Source organism: Lepisma saccharinum, chromosome 22 (genome assembly GCF_977018435.1).
Source record: "Lepisma saccharinum chromosome 22, izLepSacc3.1, whole genome shotgun sequence".
In the NCBI taxonomy this organism is placed as follows: Eukaryota; Metazoa; Arthropoda; class Insecta; order Zygentoma; family Lepismatidae; genus Lepisma; species Lepisma saccharinum.
The window spans coordinates 4471280-4491620 of record NC_139250.1 but is presented as its reverse complement, the minus strand read 5'-3'; the positions used below and the strand labels follow the sequence as shown (position 1 = coordinate 4491620).

General features: G+C 37.7%; 1 protein-coding gene across 5 annotated transcripts in view; it reads right to left on the bottom strand.

The window, feature by feature from the left end:
• Positions 1-6513: 6513 nt before the first annotated feature.
• LOC146004688 (kelch-like protein 23) overlaps positions 6514-20341 on the bottom strand; it is a 29635-nt gene continuing 15807 nt past the window's right edge. For all 5 annotated transcript variants that reach the window (XM_083143624.1, XM_083143628.1, XM_083143629.1 and 2 more), the window contains 5 exons: positions 18927-19137; positions 17556-17737; positions 16702-16813; positions 15456-15642; positions 6514-6772 (listed from right to left, as the gene is read on the bottom strand). In XM_083143624.1, the coding sequence (XP_082999750.1) occupies positions 6514-6772; positions 15456-15642; positions 16702-16813; positions 17556-17737; positions 18927-19137 (951 nt within the window). The remainder of the gene's footprint in view (positions 6773-15455; positions 15643-16701; positions 16814-17555; positions 17738-18926; positions 19138-20341) is intronic.

The window sequence follows — 20341 nt, the reverse complement described above, 5'->3', positions numbered from 1 at the left end:
GGAGTTCACCGTCACACAATCCCCATCTTCATCTTCGAAGAAATACGAGCCGATGACACCAAATGCTCAATGTTGCACATTCCAGGGCTCCATGCTTACTGGGCAGACAACAGGCCACTAACTTCTCACCGGATCGCCGATTATTGATTTGAATTTATTTCAATTGTTCAAACGGACAAAGCGCTGACTCAAGATCTTACGTAGGTCATTTAAAAGGAAAGGAAAAAGGCCTTCGAATGTGTATAGAAATAAATTGAAGGCATCATTTTTTTACATGAACTGTCGTGGTAAATAAAAATGGCATAAAATAACCTGTATTTCTGTAGTAATACATTTCTGTACCTTTGAAAATTAAGTGTGTTATTCACATTTCAAAACCATCTAACTCCTCTGCCGGACCCTGTATTTGCACAAAGTGGACTTAAAAACAAAACTCAAAGCAAATAAATTACAAAAGAAGACAATCAGAGATTACAGGTAGATCACTCCATAAACTTAAAGAAAGGAAAGCTGAACTAATGTCATTACTTCCATTGGTCAAACAGGTCCATCGACCTGCTGGGAAATTGACATAGTTTATTTCAAGCTACAAAAATGCAAAATCTTGTTATTATTGTTCAGTTCAGTTGGTAAGTATTCGAACAAAATAAGTAAACTCCGTACCAGCTAACTGTAGACAAGGCGAACGAGAACAAGTCTCTGCGCAAGTATTGACGTGAGATGGCTCCACCAATGAACAGTGAGAGAAACGGGATTGTGTAATGGGCGACGGAAGTTACCCGATTTCCTATGCAGCGTTGCAAACTTTTGAAAAGGATAATACCAAACGCACCGTATTATTGTCTCCAGGTTCGTACGATTGGTTTAAGAATTTCTTAGGGAAATATTAGGGATAAAACTGCAAGAGAAAATTTTGACAACCGTGCATTTACCATACGGAGTAAGGTCTGGACCATGCATTCGTACATGTACGGTTAGGACCGTACGGTTGGCAACGCTGCGCTTTCACCACTCGATTTTCCTCCTCCTCCTCTGACGATATGCGCGGCACTGCTCTACAGTTAGCTGGAACAGGATATAAAGTAAAAGCTGTATTAGATTGAAATAAGTGTGTATAAAATACAAGAACCAGATTATATTTTCATATTCTACCATTGAACAAAATAATCCTCAATATTCAAAATTCCAAAAAAATAGTTTTTTTTTATGTGAAAGACCAAACATAAATGTAATGGCTAAAAAATTCCCTCTAACTTTACAAGCCTTTTCTGGAGCATAGTATGTAAAAGTTAACAACAAAACAATAACTATGCATTTCAGTACACTAACTGTATGAAATTTATGGAGATAATTAAAAATAGTTCTGCTGGATATTCAGTTGTTTGGTGGATCGAATACAAAAGTCTCCCAATAGTATAAATAATAATAATAATAATAATTTGAAATGACTGTTGTTTAATCTTTACTAGATCTTAATTAATGGTATTTGTAACATTAATTACTAGGGCTCGGATTTTTATGACATATCATATTTTCCCAGGGACTGGTTTTCGGTTTGTTAAGTTAGTTTAAGCATGTTTCTTGGTGTTTTGAATTCAATAACACTGTTTTTATTGGTCATATAAATGCATATTTCTACTATATTTTCGGTTTAGCGCATATTATGGCCCAAAAGTGTTCAACACACAGTACTTCCAGTGTTTAAAAAGAAATTCCTGGCTTGTTTCGCAAACTTATCTGAACGGTGGATTTTTTTTTTTCAGTTTGTTTTATACCTTGGTTGGAAAATAACCAACGGTGTATTTTTCCTGGACGTGCTTTAAAACATAAGCAGTTAAATTATTTTCCAATTGTTATTTTTGTTGTCTGCAATCCGCTTAAAGATTGTTTGGGCTATTGTTCATTCCTTATCGTTAGCTGTTCTGCCCCTCCCCTCCCATACACGGCAACCAGACAGCACTGGAAGTGTACCTTATTTTCAGTGAGGGATCGTATCAGTGCCAAGGAAGGGGAGAAAGGAATCCTGTCGATTAGAGTTTGAAGCTTCCAGTTCACACTGCTCCAGAGACCATCTTTGCTCCAGAAAGTAGGGGAACGAATTTTGCAGGTAACACATACGTTGTTATAATTTCAAGATGCCGAAAGTGAAGTGCCCACAGAGTGTGAAATTAAAAAGTTTTGTAAGAGAGTTCGGTTAAAAGTTTTTCAATACTGTTGGCCGAATTTTATTTTGTAAATTGTTTTTCATATATTTTTTAAATGTCAGTAATTTTAAATTTTACATATATCCTATTTGTCATATTTTCAGTTTTTAAGGTCATATTTTGCATAAATGCATGCATATTACATAAGTTTTTAGGTCATAAAAATTCGAACTCTATTAATTACATTAACACAATATTAATAGTCAGGCATGTAGCCAGGCTGAATCCCCCATGAAATCCTACAAATATCTCATTTAAATAGTGTACATTGGTAATTAATTTTACTTACTTTGCACGATTAAAAACCTTGAACAGTATTATAAGCTGTAATATACAAAGAAATTCATCTACAGGGCTTCTACCTCCCCTCCCCTTTTCACCTTTAGATGGCCGCTGCTGATAAAGGATGAGTCCCTGCCAAAATAAAATTCTGGCTACGGGCCTGTTAATAGTTATTATTGTTTATTATAATCATAATCATGGAAATAATAATTATCACTGTTATTATTTCTACTATTCAAGTTTTATCAATGGCTTGACCCCTACATTTCTGGCGATGCTCATAATCACTTCCACTATCATGTATAGCAGAAGAATGTGCACATGAGCATAACAAGGGAGAAGGGTTTCAAACCCCCTTTTTCAATTCCTGCCTGACATTTTTTCTTACATACGTCCCTAGATGTGGAAGTAATGCTCCACATATTTTTCACACAACAATAACATACTGACAATCCCAAGATAGATACCGGTTGGTGGCACATAGTGGTTCCGATTCTACTTTAAACTGTAGGTCCAGTGCTGATTGGCCTTACTGTGCATAAAGTGGACTAAAACACCAAATCAATCAATCAATCAACCAACCAAGATAGAATTAAGAGAACTTAGGACTTGCTAATTTTTAAAATATCCTTCATGCCTGCAGGAACCAAGAATCGGGTTGCATAATCATCACAGTACTATTTTCACAATTTTTTAATATTGAATACTAAATAGAATCTTGATCTGATTAGGAACTAAAAAAAGGTAAAGTGCTCCCCTGTGTTTAGCACCACGCCATGAAGGCGTATAGGGGTGTGGGGGTAACGCCCCACACTTTCTTGATCCAGTCGTGAGTGGGGGTGATGTGATCAGCATCAGCCCCTGACTCCCTTTATCCCCCAGGGTTTCCCCCAGGTACCCATGTCATTCGATGCTGGGTGGGCACCAGAGCCGCTTCCAACGTTAGAAAAGTTCCCGGATTTGAACCGGCCGGGGATTGAACCTGGGACCTTTAGCATGGTAGTCAGACACGTTACCGACTGAGCCACCGTGGAACTACATATTCCTAATTATACTGGGTAAGGTAACAGCATACTAAATTGTCCAACAATATAATTACACCTATACTGAGAATAAAACACCAAACTTGCTAAAATGTACTTGTAGCAATAACTTTATTATGCATATAATGAATTATATCACAGTTCAAATAATATCACATGTTTCAACATGAACTAAAAATGCACATTTCAATAAAAAGTTTAACATTTAGTAAAGTATATAAAATTAACTACGTCCCCCGACTATCTGTCATTTCTTACATAAAGAAGCATGAGAGGATGAAAAAATACCCTAACAAATCCATCTTCATGATTCTGTTACAAAAACCACAAAATAGCATATGATCATAGCTACTAGACATTGTTATGGAAGAAAAAAGTTGCTTCCCAAAGAGAAATGATAGTCTTTGGGAAAAAAGTATTGCACTACTAACAAAACTTCATGCATTGTATTTTATACAATGCATAAAGGACCGTGCAATACGTTAGAACCCATATTATGCACATTAAAATCATACAACAATAAACTATTAGCCCATCAACAAGATATACAAATAGTTTTTCTTGGATGTACGTATTGCTTACCTTCTAGAATTATTTCTCTTGTAGTCTTTTGTAGCATAAAAACACAGCATCACTAAGAAAAACTGTGTTTTTATGCTTGTAATAGATATAGACTACAAGAGAAATAAGATATACAAACTTGTATAAAAACAAAAAGAGAGAGAAAGACCCCCCCCCATATATATGTAATTGTATGTTATGTAGTCTGTTTTGCGTGCAAGCACAATGCAGCATATAGAAGAGGACAAATATGGCAATCCCATGTTTATAGCAATAATAATGACCACTCTAACCAGGACTTGAAATTGAAATTTTCACAAAACACTTTACATTCATTAACATAATATTTTCTTTTTCTTTAATCCCTCATTACTACAGTGATAATTAAAACGGACCGGAATGGTCCATTGCCATTTCTGACAAGACGGAACCAGAAAGGTTCCAGATATTCACGAACCGGAATGCCGTTCCGGTGCACTCTGGTCCATTTCGAGCCTTGACTCTAACTCTTGTTCACTACAATCGTAAGTAAATGAAATTACTCCTCATGCAAGTGCTGATGCCAGCATCAGCAGTAGATTACATTTTTAAGTGGAATTCAAAGAAAATGGATCTGCATGTCCTTTATTCTAACTTGTGGATGCAGTAACAAAAAAAATTAAGTCCTCAAAAGAGAACAAAATTATTACCAAATATTATTTACAGTACAATATGGCAATCTTTCTTTCATACAAATGATAACACTAACCACATAACAGCAATATACACATTTACAATCATTCTTAAATCAACGGTACATAAAGTATCGACTTGTGAAAATCAAGTCATATAATTTCCACAAAGGTGGACCTTTAGGAGAATCATGCAAAATTATTGCTAAAAATAACCTTCTTTAAATTAGCAAGAATGGAAAAGGGAAAAATATGTCAAAATCAAATTAAGATTTATGTACACACACTGAAGACTGGTTGGTAAATCCAAGAATATGCAAAGAGGTTTTCTTTTGTGGGTATGTGAAATAGTATACCAAAAATAGAGCATGTAAAATGAACTTTCTTTCCCTACTTCTCTATTTGCAATATTTATAAATAACAGACTTTTCACTTTTACCCACAGATGAAGTAGAATTGTTATGTACACAGCTAACTGCAAAATGTTACAATAAAGAATTCTCTTAAATTTTAGAAACACTAAAATAAATAAGGTGTAGTTTCGAAAGAACACTAGCTAATTCTATTTTGCACTAAAGCTAATGGGAAAAATGTTGTCACACATTTCAAGTTTTTGCAAATCACAGGTATGCGGGCAGGATCTTGATATTTTGGTACTGGGATCAAGAAGAAAATCTCCCTGTCTAATTCTGGGAAATACTTTTCTGATTTTGGAATCCTGTGCATGCACACGGGGCAGTATTTGAAAGGGAGATGAGGGAAATTCCTCCTGGTTTCTACATACTCCCCCTTGAGTTGCTTATTTTTGACACGGGGGAGGGGGGGGGGGTATATACAAATAACATCTATCCCAATTCTTCCAGAGTAATCACAGGAATTCCTCTCCCCTCCCGCACTTGAAATTTTTCAAATAGCGCAATGCATACACACATGGTTATCATATAATATTGAATCACATTGAATTGTTGTTTGACAATTTATGCACAGATAGGCTAATCGGGACTGGGTGTACAGTTTAAAGTGGATCCGAACCACTGTGCAATGTCCGCCTCCACTGGGTATCGAATCCGGGACTCCTTGCAATTACAAGGTGACGACATTACATCTACGCCATCAAGGAGGTCATATAATATTGACAAACTATCATAGCACATCAGCGTTATCAAGTCAAAGAACTGACAGTAACACTTTGGTCAATAAAGCTTCATTTCTCAATTGTGCAAGTGATCAAAAATGTTTATATTCTATCACATATGTGTTTGGCTTTCAGACATAAGAAGTAAATGTCAGTGGTTGCACACATGTGAAGGCCAGCAGAAATAAAACAAAGCTTCAACAAGCATAAAAAAAAGTTATATTTTACAAAGCACGATTGCATCTTAACTCCTAATTGCTGAGGCTGATTTTCCTGGTATTAATGCCAAGTGCATTTTCAGTGGGAAATTTAAAATTCCATAAGGTATTAAATAAAAATTAATCCTGCTGACTGAGTTTTTTCTCATTGGTTGAAGAAAACTCTGTTTGAGTTGTTTTTTGCAGAAACGTGGAGAAAGAATGGATAAATTCTGACCTGTATAACTGTAACAAAATGTTACATCCAGGCTTCTAATGAAGTCCGGTACAGAAAGCTAAACTATCCCTGTGAGGTCCAAAGGAGCCAGACATGTGCGTGTGACAAGGAGAGGATTTTTCAAAAACAACTTTGCTGCCACAGGCTAAAGGTCCGGTGCAGTCTTAAAAGTCTGTGTTAAATTACGTTTTTTGCAAAGTGTCTTTCAGTAGCGGCACATACAGTGTTGCAGCTCCTAATCCAAACCTGCGCATCTGCATGGCATGGACGCAGTGCCATCTGTTGGTGCGTGGGTTGTACTTTTCCACGGTGTTGAGGTAGTGGACGCCATCGAAACCACCCATGCAATAGATTCTGTTGTTGCAACATGTTGTGCTGAAGCTACTGCGTGGAACACCCATGGAGCTTACGTACGTCCACTGGTTCGTCAATGTGCTGTATCTGGCATAAAAACACACATAATTACTAGAGGCATGCATATTTCATTTTTGAAAACACAAAATGTGAAATAACATGCTGTAATGTTCATTTTTCATGTTTCTGAAAGGTATGACGTGCATTTATCACGAAATGATGCAAAATGCGAAATATACTCTTACAACAATAGAGCTCATTTACCAATACGACACTCTCTGAAGTTATGCAATTCACAGAAAATTGACTAATGGTGCTGTAAATATTTGAGAAGCAAAAATGAACCTCTTTATACAGGAATCAATTTAATACTCTGATAACCACATAAATGTGCTATTAGAATGGATGTGTTTATTTTGTGTAATAAGTGCAGTTTCTAAATCAAATTAGGATCATATTCATAATTTTAAAACCAAAATGTCATTTCATACACAACTTTTGATCCAATTTTTCACAGCTGTAACACTGAAATTTTATTTTATTTACCGCTTTTGAACCCAGAATGAATCTGTTTCTGTACCAAAATTTTGCTTTTGTATTTATTGGGTTGGTGCGAATGAAATGTCCGCTTTGACGTCTGGTGAAGAACTTTCCTCAACAACACAACACAGGGATTGACTGAGGTCATGGGTCTAATGTCATAAACCCTGTATACGTCCAGCAAACAGGCTGGAGCACTCAGACAGTCAGGAGGCAGTGTGTTGCTGAACAGGGTCGTCTGAAAGTGCACCACGGAGAACACACAATTGCCAGTGATTTGTCTTTACAAATTCAAACTGGGACATTCTGCTCAGCAAGCTGCCAAAAACACTAACAGTGCATTTGGGCCAGAAATGGTAAATGAACGCACCATTCGCCGCTGGTTTGTTAAATTTCGTTCCGGTGACACAGCATTGCAAAATGAACCCAGTGGCTATCGGCCAACATCATGTTCGGATGAGCTCCTCAGGAACGTCGTGGAAGCGGACCCTCGGAAAAGTGTTCGTGCCATTGCAGACGAGTTAGGCATACACCATACCACTGTTGTTCGGCGGCTCCGTGCCATCGGTAAAGTGAAAAAGTTGGACTTATGGGTACCACATGATTTGACACCGGCCAACAAGACTCGCCGTCTGGAGGTGTGCAGTTCTGAGTGTAAGGAATAACCGGGATGGTTTCCTGCATCGGATTGTCACTCCAGATGAAAAATGGATCTGCTATGACAATCGTAAATGATCAGGACAATGGTTGGATCGTGATCAACTTCCAGGGTGGTCTCCGAAACCACCTCTCCAGCCACGGAAGGTGTTGTTGCTGGTATGGTGGTCTATGGTGGGTGTGATTCATCATGTCTTTCTCAGGCGAGGTGAAACCATCAATGCAGATCGTAACAGTGCTGAACTCCATGAAATGCAACGCAAATTTCTCCGCAATCATCCAGCAATGGTCCACAGACATGGTGTCCTCGTGTTGCACGACAATGCTCGCCCACATGTCGCGCAAAGGACGGTACAGGCTCTCAGTGAGTTGCAATATGAAACAATTTCTCATCCAGCATATTCTCCCGACCTCTCTTCCACTGACTACCATCTATTCCGGCATCTCGATCACTTCCTGATAGGGAAGACCTTCGCTGATGATCGGGCGGTGCAACATGCCGTTGAGGAGATCTTTGCGTCGCAGACTCCAGACTTCTTTCTCCATGGAATCCAATTGTTGGCTGAGCGATGACAAAAGTGTGTGGCTGCAGACAGCGACTATTTTGATTGACCAGGTATTGTAGTTTTGATTTCTTTGGCCTTTGGCAATGACGCACCTGGGCCGGACATTTCATTCGCACCAACCCAATAAGAAAAATATGTGTGTCTAATTATTACCTCCTACACCAGAGATGAAGTATGAAAAAATGTTGTTTCGCAGAGCATGTAACAACTGAACGAACTGTTTACTCTGGCAGAGCTAACTTGATTGCTAGTGAGAGTGACCAACCCCCATACTTCTCAGGATCTCCTGCATTAGAGCTATTTATTTCTTGTATTCCCTCGGCTACCATATTGACATTCTATTTCTCCCGTATATTTAATTAACAAGCAAATTCGCGAAATTTCAACTCATTCAGGGTTCAGCAAGCCACAGAAAACTTCAAGTCGACTACAAGATCTTGCACATTTAATCTTTGGTGGACGGAAGGAACGTCATATTTTGTAGTAGTTGATTGATGCTTAGTTCCGCAGCATCAGTGAACAAATACATATGAGTCAGGACTAAGAAACATGCAATTTTTAAAATTGTTATTCTCTATTGTGACCTGTATAATATATAAATGTAACTTAATTCTTTTGTTTAATATTATCCATTCCATAAACATTTGCTGGAGTGATGCCACGCCACTACAAATGTACACAATTTGTCATGACTAAATCTCCCGTAATCAATGGCGAAAGTTGGAAATCTCCCTTAAATTCATGGCCGAAAGTTGGTAACCCCATTGCTAGTGCTAATAATAATAATAATAAGGAATGAAATGTTAAAGAAGGAATTAAAATTAAAAAAGAACAAGTAATAACAAATAATAAGGAATTTGGAAATTCATATTTCAAGTGGGTACTAACAGTCAATCAAGGCAGTAACATGCAGTTGCAAAATATTTTGTTTCTTTCCATCGATCCTTCAACTTATCATTTATTCAACTGTTCCATTTCCATTAGCCTAGAGCTGGAAAAAAAGGGTGTACACCTAACCCAAACACAATGTTTACCATATTGTGGGGTCATTCCATGCTAAACCATCCAATGGTGGTTGCATGACCATTTTAGAAAAAAATCATTTTTAGTACATAGGTTTGTACATGTTTCTAGATATCAAAACCAATGTTCAAAAAAAATTATTGTCTTTAGTTCTCCTGGGGCAGCCATTTTTCCAACATGCGCATGGCTTTTTTTGCTCATGTAGCAGTATACAGTAACCTTAATATCTCAAAAACCATTAAAGCTAGAGACCTGAAACAAAATTCACTTTGTAGCTAATGAAGTATACTTCCTATGATATTCAGGTATGTTTTGCTTGAAATTGCATCGTAAGTACGAAAATTATGGTGGAAAATGGGGTAACAATAGTTAAAGATTTGCATTTATAAGCCCGATTTTTTTAATGAAGGGGTTTAGTCTAAGGCTTGATTTTTTTTTCACGTGTAGACCTACCTGCAGGGTGTCTGCAAATAAAATATCAGTGCTTAGAAATGAACTCCTTTTTTACAGCATGGGCTCAAACATGACCGTTCATTGAATTTTGACAGTTTTCGGGGTTAAATATCTCAGATGGGCCCCCTTTAAAAATTCTGAAATTTGGCACATAGGATGCCCTTCATGAACCTAACTCACAGTAAAAATCTCAACTTTTAGATTCAACTCGTTTAGGTCAATATGAGGTAACGTATGTCACCTAATTTCTGACATTGCAAAGTAAGGTTAAACTACATTCCATACTTAGAATAATGAAGTCTTTTCTTTTTCTTTTTTAAATTTGGGTTAAATAAAGGCTCAGAAAATATAGTAACATAAGGTTTTAATACTTGACTTATCATAAATTGAAATTACAAGGTATGACAATTGAAAATCTGCGAAATTTCATTGCAAAAGGTTTGATTTATTAGGTACCCATGACCAGTTGGTGTTGTCAGCTCCAAAACTGAGCTTCCCCCATATTTTTATCAATGTAGCAGTACATGCAGCTTAAGATAGGCAGTGGCATGCCCAGGAATTTCGAAAGGGAGGGGAGGTGGGGTTACATATGCTTGTTTAGTATACAGCCCTGTTTTTGCCAAATTATCTTGCCTTTGACGTAATTGTTTATGGAATATTAGGCCAAAGGTATTGGGTTATGACCCCCACAAACCCCTCCTTGGGCACTCCACTGAAAGTAGGCTATTTATTTTGGAGTGTCAAAAGCTGGTAGAATATATTATCTTTTGTTTCCTTTATTTTCCACTTTTATTTTTTCTTCCAAGAAAAGACATTCATTGAAATAGATGTGAGTCATGCACAGAAGAAGATTCAGAGACATGTTTTGATAAGATGTGAGGCAAGCCTGGAATTGATCTGTGCATGTACAATCTCTGCTGTCATTCTTCCTTTGCCTAATGTGCCGAGACTAGTGACTTGTGAATGTTCGTTATCTGTGACAGGAGTGTTCTGTAATATTTTTAACTGGAGGGGACTGTCATAAATAGAGGGCTGCATTGTATGCCTTTTACCTACCCACTGCCCGCTTGCCCGCGAGGACAGGTATACCTGCTCGACTGCGCACGGCAACGAGTCGACTTGCGTCTTTACCCGGGTTCTTGTTCTTCAAGGTGCTCTGCGCTTACAAGGTAACTGGGCATTCAACAAGACCCGGGCGCCTGCAAAACCTGCTGGAAGGAAACAGCCCTCCGGCAGCGTGTCGCTCCAGGTGTTTCATCACCACGTGGACAGCTACAGCCAGTGTTGCCTACTTACGTAGCTCCTAAATCCTACGAAGTCCTAGAAGGAGCTCTCTCCTCCAAGGAGAATTTATATACTTGGCATTTTCAGTTCAGCGTAAGCAGTTTTTATCTTATTGCCAGGAAATGCACGCAGTATTACAGCTTCATTTATCTAAATGAATGATAGAGCAAACAAAAATCTCCTCACTGAAAACTAATTGTTTTTCATTGCATGGTGCCTTAACCAGGCACGCAGTGGCGCAACCAGAGCGGGCAGGGTGCATTGCTCACAACCTTGGACGGAAATTAAGTCTAGCGGAGGGGTCAGGGTGGGGGTCAAACATTAAAGTACAAGTAAAAACAGGCTAGCAGAATTTAAGAGTAGCAAGGCTAAAGGGTATTCAAGATGGAATTAATTTTCATATTTTTCTTGCATTTTCATTCCAGACGGCCAACGGCACCTGCAAGGGGGGGGGGGGGGAATGGAGGGGTAATTGCAACCCCTTGATTTCAAATTTTACGAAAGTAGAAATATGTTATAAAATATTATACAGTCTCATCAAGTTCAATGCCGTAGCAAAGGGGTAGCGGGAGTCGGCCCTGAGCGCCGAACGATCTAAGTGAGAAAAGTTTTAAAACAGAGAATGCTATGGCGGCCCGTGATATTATTTGCTATTAATGTTGGTTTGTTACGAGTTGGATGAATTGATTATGTAATACGTCGCTCCATGTGAAAAGAAAATATTGTAGATGGAAATTTTACATGCCATATGTATGTACATTCGGAATGCATTTATCATGCACTTTCTTTCTTTCAAAAACAGTTTGTGTGCTTGTTTTCCATTATTAGCTAATGTGAAATTGACGTGTTGAAAAAAATATTTCTAATCCTCTGTTTCAACACAAATACGTGAGAACGGACTTCTACCCCCTCTTCGCGTGATTTATGAGGATAATAATGCCTTTCATGCTACTTTATTGCTATTATTGTGATTGTTGTTGTTGGTACGTTTATCCAAGTACTTGAAACCCCCCTCCCCAAACAAGGGTAACGGCAATGCCCCTGGCTGGCTACGGCCCTGGTGTTCGCAGTAGAACAGTGTGTTGTTCGACTCGCGACCTCGGCGTCGAACGTGACATGTTTCAGTCCCACCCTATATCACTATATATACACGTTTGGTTTGATTTGGTGTTTTAAGTCCACTTTATGCGCAGTAAGGCTAATCGGGACTGGACCTACAGTTTAAAGTGGAATCCGAACCACTTGTGCCTCCACCGGGTATCGAACCCGGGACCCCTTGATTACAAGGCAATGACGCTACCACTGCGCCATGGGGGAGGCCCTACACTATATATACGTATATTGGTTGTTTACGATATATACTTATGGATCCTGTGCCACGGAAAACCTATTTCAATGTGTGTGTGTGTGTGGGGGGCGGGGGTAGCAACATTCGTAAATCTCATTTCATTGGTGATGTGGCTTACCAAGCTTCGAGTTCCCTTCTTTAAGTAGTGAAAATCTATTGCAGTTGGCAACACTGCAGAACGGTGTGGGCCAGGTGCAGTTTCTACTCGAAGCAACTACGTCATGTAGAGGGAGGGGTCTGCAGTTGATGGAAAGAACGAACTGAGACCTACTAGGTATCGTAAGACTGCGGGTACCCGCCGGGTCTACCATGCCTGCCAGGAACGATCTGTGCAGGTGGGCATACAAGCTGCTCAAGCGAGGGTGTTGCGCAGGTTGCATGGCATTTCAGGAGCGATGTCTCGCGAACGGGTCTGCTCCAGGTCTTGTGCAGGCCTCTGGTCATAAATACCCTTTTGGTAAGGTTCCCAAAGACCTAACTAATCTTAACAAAGTCAGTGAAAATGATAACACTTCTTAGGTCAAGACTACAGGTGTATGGCTTAGAGACAATATGCAAATACCATTAAATATAGTTTTTTATATGGTAAAGTATGTTGTGATCTTCAGAAGTACCAATTTAAGAAAAGGTAAAGTAAGGTAAGGTAAAAAAAGTGTCAAGAAAGCCTTATACCAGTTAAATCAATATGCCTGATATGTTGGAGTAAAAGTTTCATATGTGGAGAAAGTGACTCACTTAAATGCCAGAATTGAAATCATGTCTTTGTGCCAAGCCAAGGAAAACTAAAGGAAATGCATGAAGTCTGTTCTGTTTTTTATGCATCTCCTGTTTCAAAACTGAGGAGGCTGATTGCAAAAAAACAATAAAGTGATCTTGCTTGAAAAACTATTCACATCCTACAAGGACTTCAAAGGAAACTGGAAAGTTGATTTTCACTAAGTATTAAAACTGAAGAAAAGGAAAGCAAGTGTGACAATCCTTTGCATGGCCAGTACAATCATATAATTGAAATTATGAGAAGAAAAATGTAAATGAGCAAAAAACTAATGTTGAAAAGGTCAGAATCATCAGTTTGATTGCTACTACTTGGTCAAGAAAAAATATGTGATGAACTGAAGGTTTCTGATAATTTACTTACGAACTTAGTGAAAGAAGAAAGAATCCTGCCTGATTTAACACAGAGAATGAATAGGAAACTGGAGCTGACAACACCAACTGGTCATGGGTACCTAATAAATCAAACCTTTTGCAATGAAATTTCGCAGATTTTCAATTGTCATACCTTGTAATTTCAATTTATGATAAGTCAAGTATTAAAACCTTATGTTACTATATTTTCTGAGCCTTTATTTAACCCAAATTTAAAAAAGAAAAAGAAAAGACTTCATTATTCTAAGTATGGAATGTAGTTTAACCTTACTTTGCAATGTCAGAAATTAGGTGACATACGTTACCTCATATTGACCTAAACGAGTTGAATCTAAAAGTTGAGATTTTTACTGTGAGTTAGGTTCATGAAGGGCATCCTATGTGCCAAATTTCAGAATTTTTAAAGGGGGCCCATCTGAGATATTTAACCCCGAAAACTGTCAAAATTCAATGAACGGTCATGTTTGAGCCCATGCTGTAAAAAAGGAGTTCATTTCTAAGCACTGATATTTTATTTGCAGACACCCTGCAGGTAGGTCTACACGTGAAAAAAAAATCAAGCCTTAGACTAAACCCCTTCATTAAAAAAATCGGGCTTATAAATGCAATTTTTTAACTATTGTTACCCCATTTTCCACCATAATTTTCGTACTTACGATGCAATTTCAAGCAAAACATACCTGAATATCATAGGAAGTATACTTCATTAGCTACAAAGTGAATTTTGTTTCAGGTCTCTAGCTTTAATGGTTTTTGAGATATTAAGGTTACCTGATAACTGCTTCTTAGGAGATTTTAGTCCTCAGACACAGTATACAGTAAAACCTCATTAATCCAGACTGTGATAAGCCAGACTTTGCTTAATCCGGAGGGGCAAAAAAAAAAAAAAAAAAAAAGAAGGTAAAACCTTACACAAACCTCAACAATCGCATTCGTCATATTGCTCTGTAACGGCTAAGAATACGTACATTCAATGTCCAGTCCATCGGAGAACTTCCCAAAGAAAAGGCAGTCAACCACTGATCGAAATTCTGTTTCCCGCAGAGTTTGTACTGTATAGTGTATTTAGGCCAAGCCCTTTAAATACACCATAATAAATGTGTATTGTTGCTATAAACGGAGTTTTAATGCACGTTCTACTGTTCTTTGAGGTTATTTCGGTTAATCCGGACTGATCCCCCCATTAGTCCGGATTAACGAGGTTTTACTGTAGTTTAATTGCTTGTTAAGTAATGTATGAATGAACCAGTTTTAAAAATTTAGTAAGGAAGTTTTTAACACATATTTTATTATCTTATTAGGGGGAGAGCAGTCCTCAATTTTGTTTTCCCCATATTGCGTGACAGGCCTGTATGCTTATGTGCCCACAACAAAAATCTCAATCAACCTAGCATCCTCCCAGCTGGCACTGGCAAAAAACAAGCTGTACTCAAATTTGTTGACACTGTGCAAAATACACAAACAAAAAACTATAAAACATTCTATATTTTTTTCATCAAGAAGCTGGTTCATGAGAAACATGCAATTTACTTCCATTCTCAAATCATGGCAAGTACATAAAAATACTTCATTTCCCTAACTTTTCAAATTTTTCCACGAAAGTGGGAACCCCGAGTTTCTAAATATTTATTTTTGTAATTGAATGTTACATGTGTAGAAAAATTAACCACTAGTAATTATTGCATCAAGGAGACTAGCTTTTCAATATTACCAGCCACAAGTTGGAAAATAATAAATAAGCATTACTCACTGTTCAACTGACTTCAACCAGGCATTCCCGTCGTATCCTCCCATGACATAGATGTGTTCTTCAATGGCTGCACATCCAAAGTAAGCCCTTTTCTCATGCATGGCAGACACGAAAAACCACCTGCTCAAGCTGGGATCATATCTTTCTACAGAATTCAAATAATCATCTTGGCTGCTTTCCCTGCCACCTGAAATAGAGAAAGTTTATTAGTTAAACAAACAAACAAAAAACAACATGTAATTATGTAAAATGGTCTGTTCACAATTTCTATGATTAAGTTTCTAAGACTGCTTTAAATTTAATATACCGGTAGATGCCGCCTAGGCAGAGATTTTTTATTTTGTAAACGGTAATCTATATTAATCTTATTAATATTAATAAGAACTATAATTTCTTTGATGAATGAAATCTTTAATTTGCTCAATGTTTTGGCATACATACATCTTTCCTTGCCTGTTTTTGTGCAGAACAGGGGAGGATTTATAAAACTTCGTTCCCTAGGCTATTCTTTGTTTTGGGCCCTGTCAACAACATCATTATTAATATTGTTATTATTATTATTATTATCATTAACAGTTTTATCATGATACTTCACTTCCACTAATTGCATGCTCTGTATTAAAAACACTCGTAAATTTTAAAATATACAAACATCTGATTATAAATTATTCAACTTATACTCAAATTCAATTTCTTTATTTGAGTGGGAGAGGTTCAGCCTGAGGCTGTTCTGCCACCTAACCCATGTCATGGAGTACATTTAAATTTACATTTCTTATATGTACGTACGAAACAAAATGTACGATTTAGCTACAAAATACTGCTTTTGTATCAAATAATTATAATAAATGTTACATGAAAAAATTGATACAAGAACTGGTGAAAAGACAACATAAAAATATAATAGTTTTTCTTGTATGTACGCATTGCTTGCATTGTAGAATTATTTTTCTGTATAGTATGGTTATTACAAGCATAAGAAAACAGTTTATCATTGTCACCATGTTAAAGGATAAGAACATCCTGCAGTTAACCCCAAAGTTCAACCAAACATCCCCTTCCCTAACATTTTCCACTTGAAGTGCTGATCTTCATGTACATGAAAATTTTAATTTCAACATAACCACTCAAAATCTACACATACATTTATGCTGCATTACTCACTCCAAATATATCCAACTGTAATGAAATTAAAGATTTTGCAAATTTCTCACAAATATGCATGTAAATAAATTAACAAACTCACCCAAACCACCAATTGAATAGACAGCACCAAATGCTGAGACGACACCATGATGTGCCCTGCGTACTGCCATGGAAGCAACTTCACGCCAACAGTTCTGCGCCTCTTCATATATCTGTAAAGAAACAAGGTATTTCCATTGGGCCTCGTAAAACACAAACATTTGTTTCCTTTAGAACAATATGATAATATGTTTCAATTTGTACATGTAACAGCATTTGAAGAAAGTTTTCCTGATGTTAAATTTTGAAGATAAGAAGTCCATAACCCTCCCTGGAAAAGCATTCATGGAAATTCCACCAGATATCTTGTTGTAACAAACAGGAGACAAAACTAAAAAAGCCATCAATCCAACTAAGATAAAGCTACATGTTTTGAAATGTAATCTTAGAACATTTAATTTATTAATTAATACAAGGCTAGTTTAAAAGTAATTAATTCTTGTGCCGGAGTGACCCTCCTAAAGAAAGCTCAAGTGTTCACAGATTCGGACATCCGCGGTGGAGTGGTTAGCACAGCGTGCCACAACGACAGGTCCTGAGATTGAATCCCAGCTTGGTCATGGGTATTCTTTGTGAGTGTCCAGTCATAAATTTCATTATATCATTACTCATCCTCATCTTCGCAATTAGCCAAAAGTGACAGAAAAGCAAAGTAAAATAAACCCAATTAAATGTTATATAGGTTCTTTACTTGTATTGGCGAAAGTAATATTGGTCCATCCCATCTGCAATGGAAAGTGAAACTGTGTGTTTAGAAATTCATTAAAATAATTTCTTTTACTTCTGATTTCATAGGAACTTAAACGAAACTCAACTTTTGACATCCAGCCACATGGCACTGCAAAGTGAACTCACCCATGCTTTGTTCTCATAGGTCATGTTTTCACTTCTTCCACCAATCACATGTAGCTGCCTGTTGAGGATTGTAGCACCAGCACCAGACACAGACAGTGGCAGAGGGGATAATTTGGTCCATTCCTTAGACTCGATGCTGTAGTATTCTGCTTCATTCAAGGAACCGCTGAGATTTTCACCACCTGTTGAAATAAAAAAAGCTTCGATGTAGAATGAATGACAAATCTATCATGGAAATGCTGGCAGTGGGAAAACTACAATGGAGAACAGAAAGTTCCAAGGTAAGAAGGCACATAAGAAGAATGGAAATGAAGATGTACGAAGAAAAGATTCACGGGAGCAATACAGAGGATGACCATGGACGAACTGGAAAGAAAAAATTGTGAAAGAAGTGAAGGAAACAATGGTGGAGAGACAGTGTCTTCAACTTGCTGAAATACAGAAATGGTAGATGATGACGATGATGAAAGTAAAGATACAAAATTAACCACATCAGTTAGCAGTGTGTATACAATTACAAAATAAACGTCAACTTGATTTGTTGTTGTGTGGCTAGTGACCCTGCTATGTGTATGTAATCTTTCTGCGTGTAGTTTATTTCATCATTTTAGTTTAGTTCTTCGTCTGAGGAAGACCCTGATACAGGGTTGAAACGTTACGTGTTAAGTGTTTTTATCTTAATAAACTGCCTTGGTCAGCAACCTATTGTTTTTATGAATTACATATCATTGTCAGAACCAAGTATTTATGGTGAATATAAGATCAAGATTTCGGTATAAAAAATTCAGGATCAAAAGCGGTATATGAAATAGTGCTAAAATGGAGAATAAATTCTTAAATATGATTTGAAAATTATACTTATTACACAAAATTAACATTTCACTTATAATAGCACATTTATATAGTTATCGGAGTATTAAGTTTACTCCTGTGTACAGGAATCCAATTTTGCTTCTCAAATATTTACAGCAAAATTAATCCATTTTTTGTGATTTGCATAACTCACAGGATAATTCAGACCTCAAAAGGTCCCACATCGGTTAATAAACCCTACATTTCATGTTTAAGAGTTTATTTCGCATCATTTTGTCACAAAACATGGCAGCAAAATGCATCCGACTTCATTCGAAAACATGAAAAATTAACATTATAGTGTGTTATTTCACATTTAGTGTTTTTGTCAAAAACGAAATATGCATGCCTCTCATCATTCTCAATGACCAGATAATTCTAACGAGTTTGTTTTGTAGGGGGGAAAAAAGCTTAAGTATTAAAAAATCACACCGAACATTTGGTGGGTCAACAACTCCATATGCTGTCACAGAAACAGCTGGAAAAGAAAGAAGCTTGTCATGACTGTCGTCCACTTACCTACAACAAAAACTTCATATTCTCGTGACGCGACAGCAGGATACTGCCTGGCATCATGCATGGGAGGTAAAATCTGAGTGTCCTTTTCAGATAATCTTCCAGGCGACACCACAGCAGGGAGAAAGCATTTCCAGCTGTCAAAACCCAGGGTGAAGCACTCTATTGTTGCAAGGGCAAGCCCTTGAGACTCCCCACCGATAGCCAGCAGCACCTATGGCATGGAAGCTTATTAAAAAATGCAGTAAAGGGAAAAATCGTAATTTACATTTAAATGGTGGATTGATTTGGTTACTTTGGATTTCTACCACTCTTGGCTAACCGCAAGGATGAGGATGTGGGATGATGTGAGGAAATTGATGAAGGGACATTTAAATGGATGAGGTACATTGCTGCCATTGAAAGTTATGAACTGAAATGGCAACTGTTTACAGCAAAACAATTGACAAATAACTGTGTTCCTTAAGGCCTCAAAACAGGGTTGGCCTGAGGGGGTCCAACCAGCTTTCCAGAAACCCCCCCTTAAGGCGAGGAGGGACAATTACGCACTAGTTGTGCATTTATTTCAATATCGTCGGATTGGGCACCGCTATTTAAAAAAGGGTTTAGTATGCAAGAGAGTATGAATTTCTCTCCATGTTGCAAGTGGAAACTGTTTTTCAAGTTGATTAGTAAGCTACACACGATGTTCGAAAAATATTATTAATAAGTATTTACAGAATCCTTATGGGAAATCAACTTCAACTTCAAGTTATGGCTAATCAAATGGGAGTTTTGACTTTTCCTACTACTATGACATAGTTCAACGTGTCCTCTTTCCGTCCATGTACTTTTCTACGTCATTGGATGTTTGATATTCCCGAGAGAACGAATAAAATAATGGTCCCATAAACCTAATGCATTTCTCCTTGCCTCATAAGGCCATCCCGGCAGTGTTACCAAACTTGATGTGCATAAAAGAGCTACATTTCACCATTAATAGAGCTAAAGATGACTTTCAAGGAGCTAGATTAACGAAGTCTGCATAAAGTGCCTCTTAGGGTACTTTTAAATGTCAGAGGGGTGGTGGGGGCACTTCTATTACCTTTAGCTTTAAAGTGATGGCAATTTATTCTTAGTTTTCACCGCCCAGATTTGGCGGCATCACCCATCTCAATAATCCAATGATGTTCATATGAAATCGAAAATAAAGGATTCCCGGATAATAATATTGTCATCTTCACCTTAGCCACATCGCTATATATAAAAATACCTGGGGAGGAAAGAGGGAGTGGGTGACGCAGCCTATATATGAATATCACGTCACGTGCAAAATGTACACTCATGGCAAAGGTTGGTCTTTATGGGCCGGAGCCAGTGGTGGCACCGTGGTGATGCAGGGGGCGGGTGCCACAGTTCACAGTCAAACGAGTGCATGA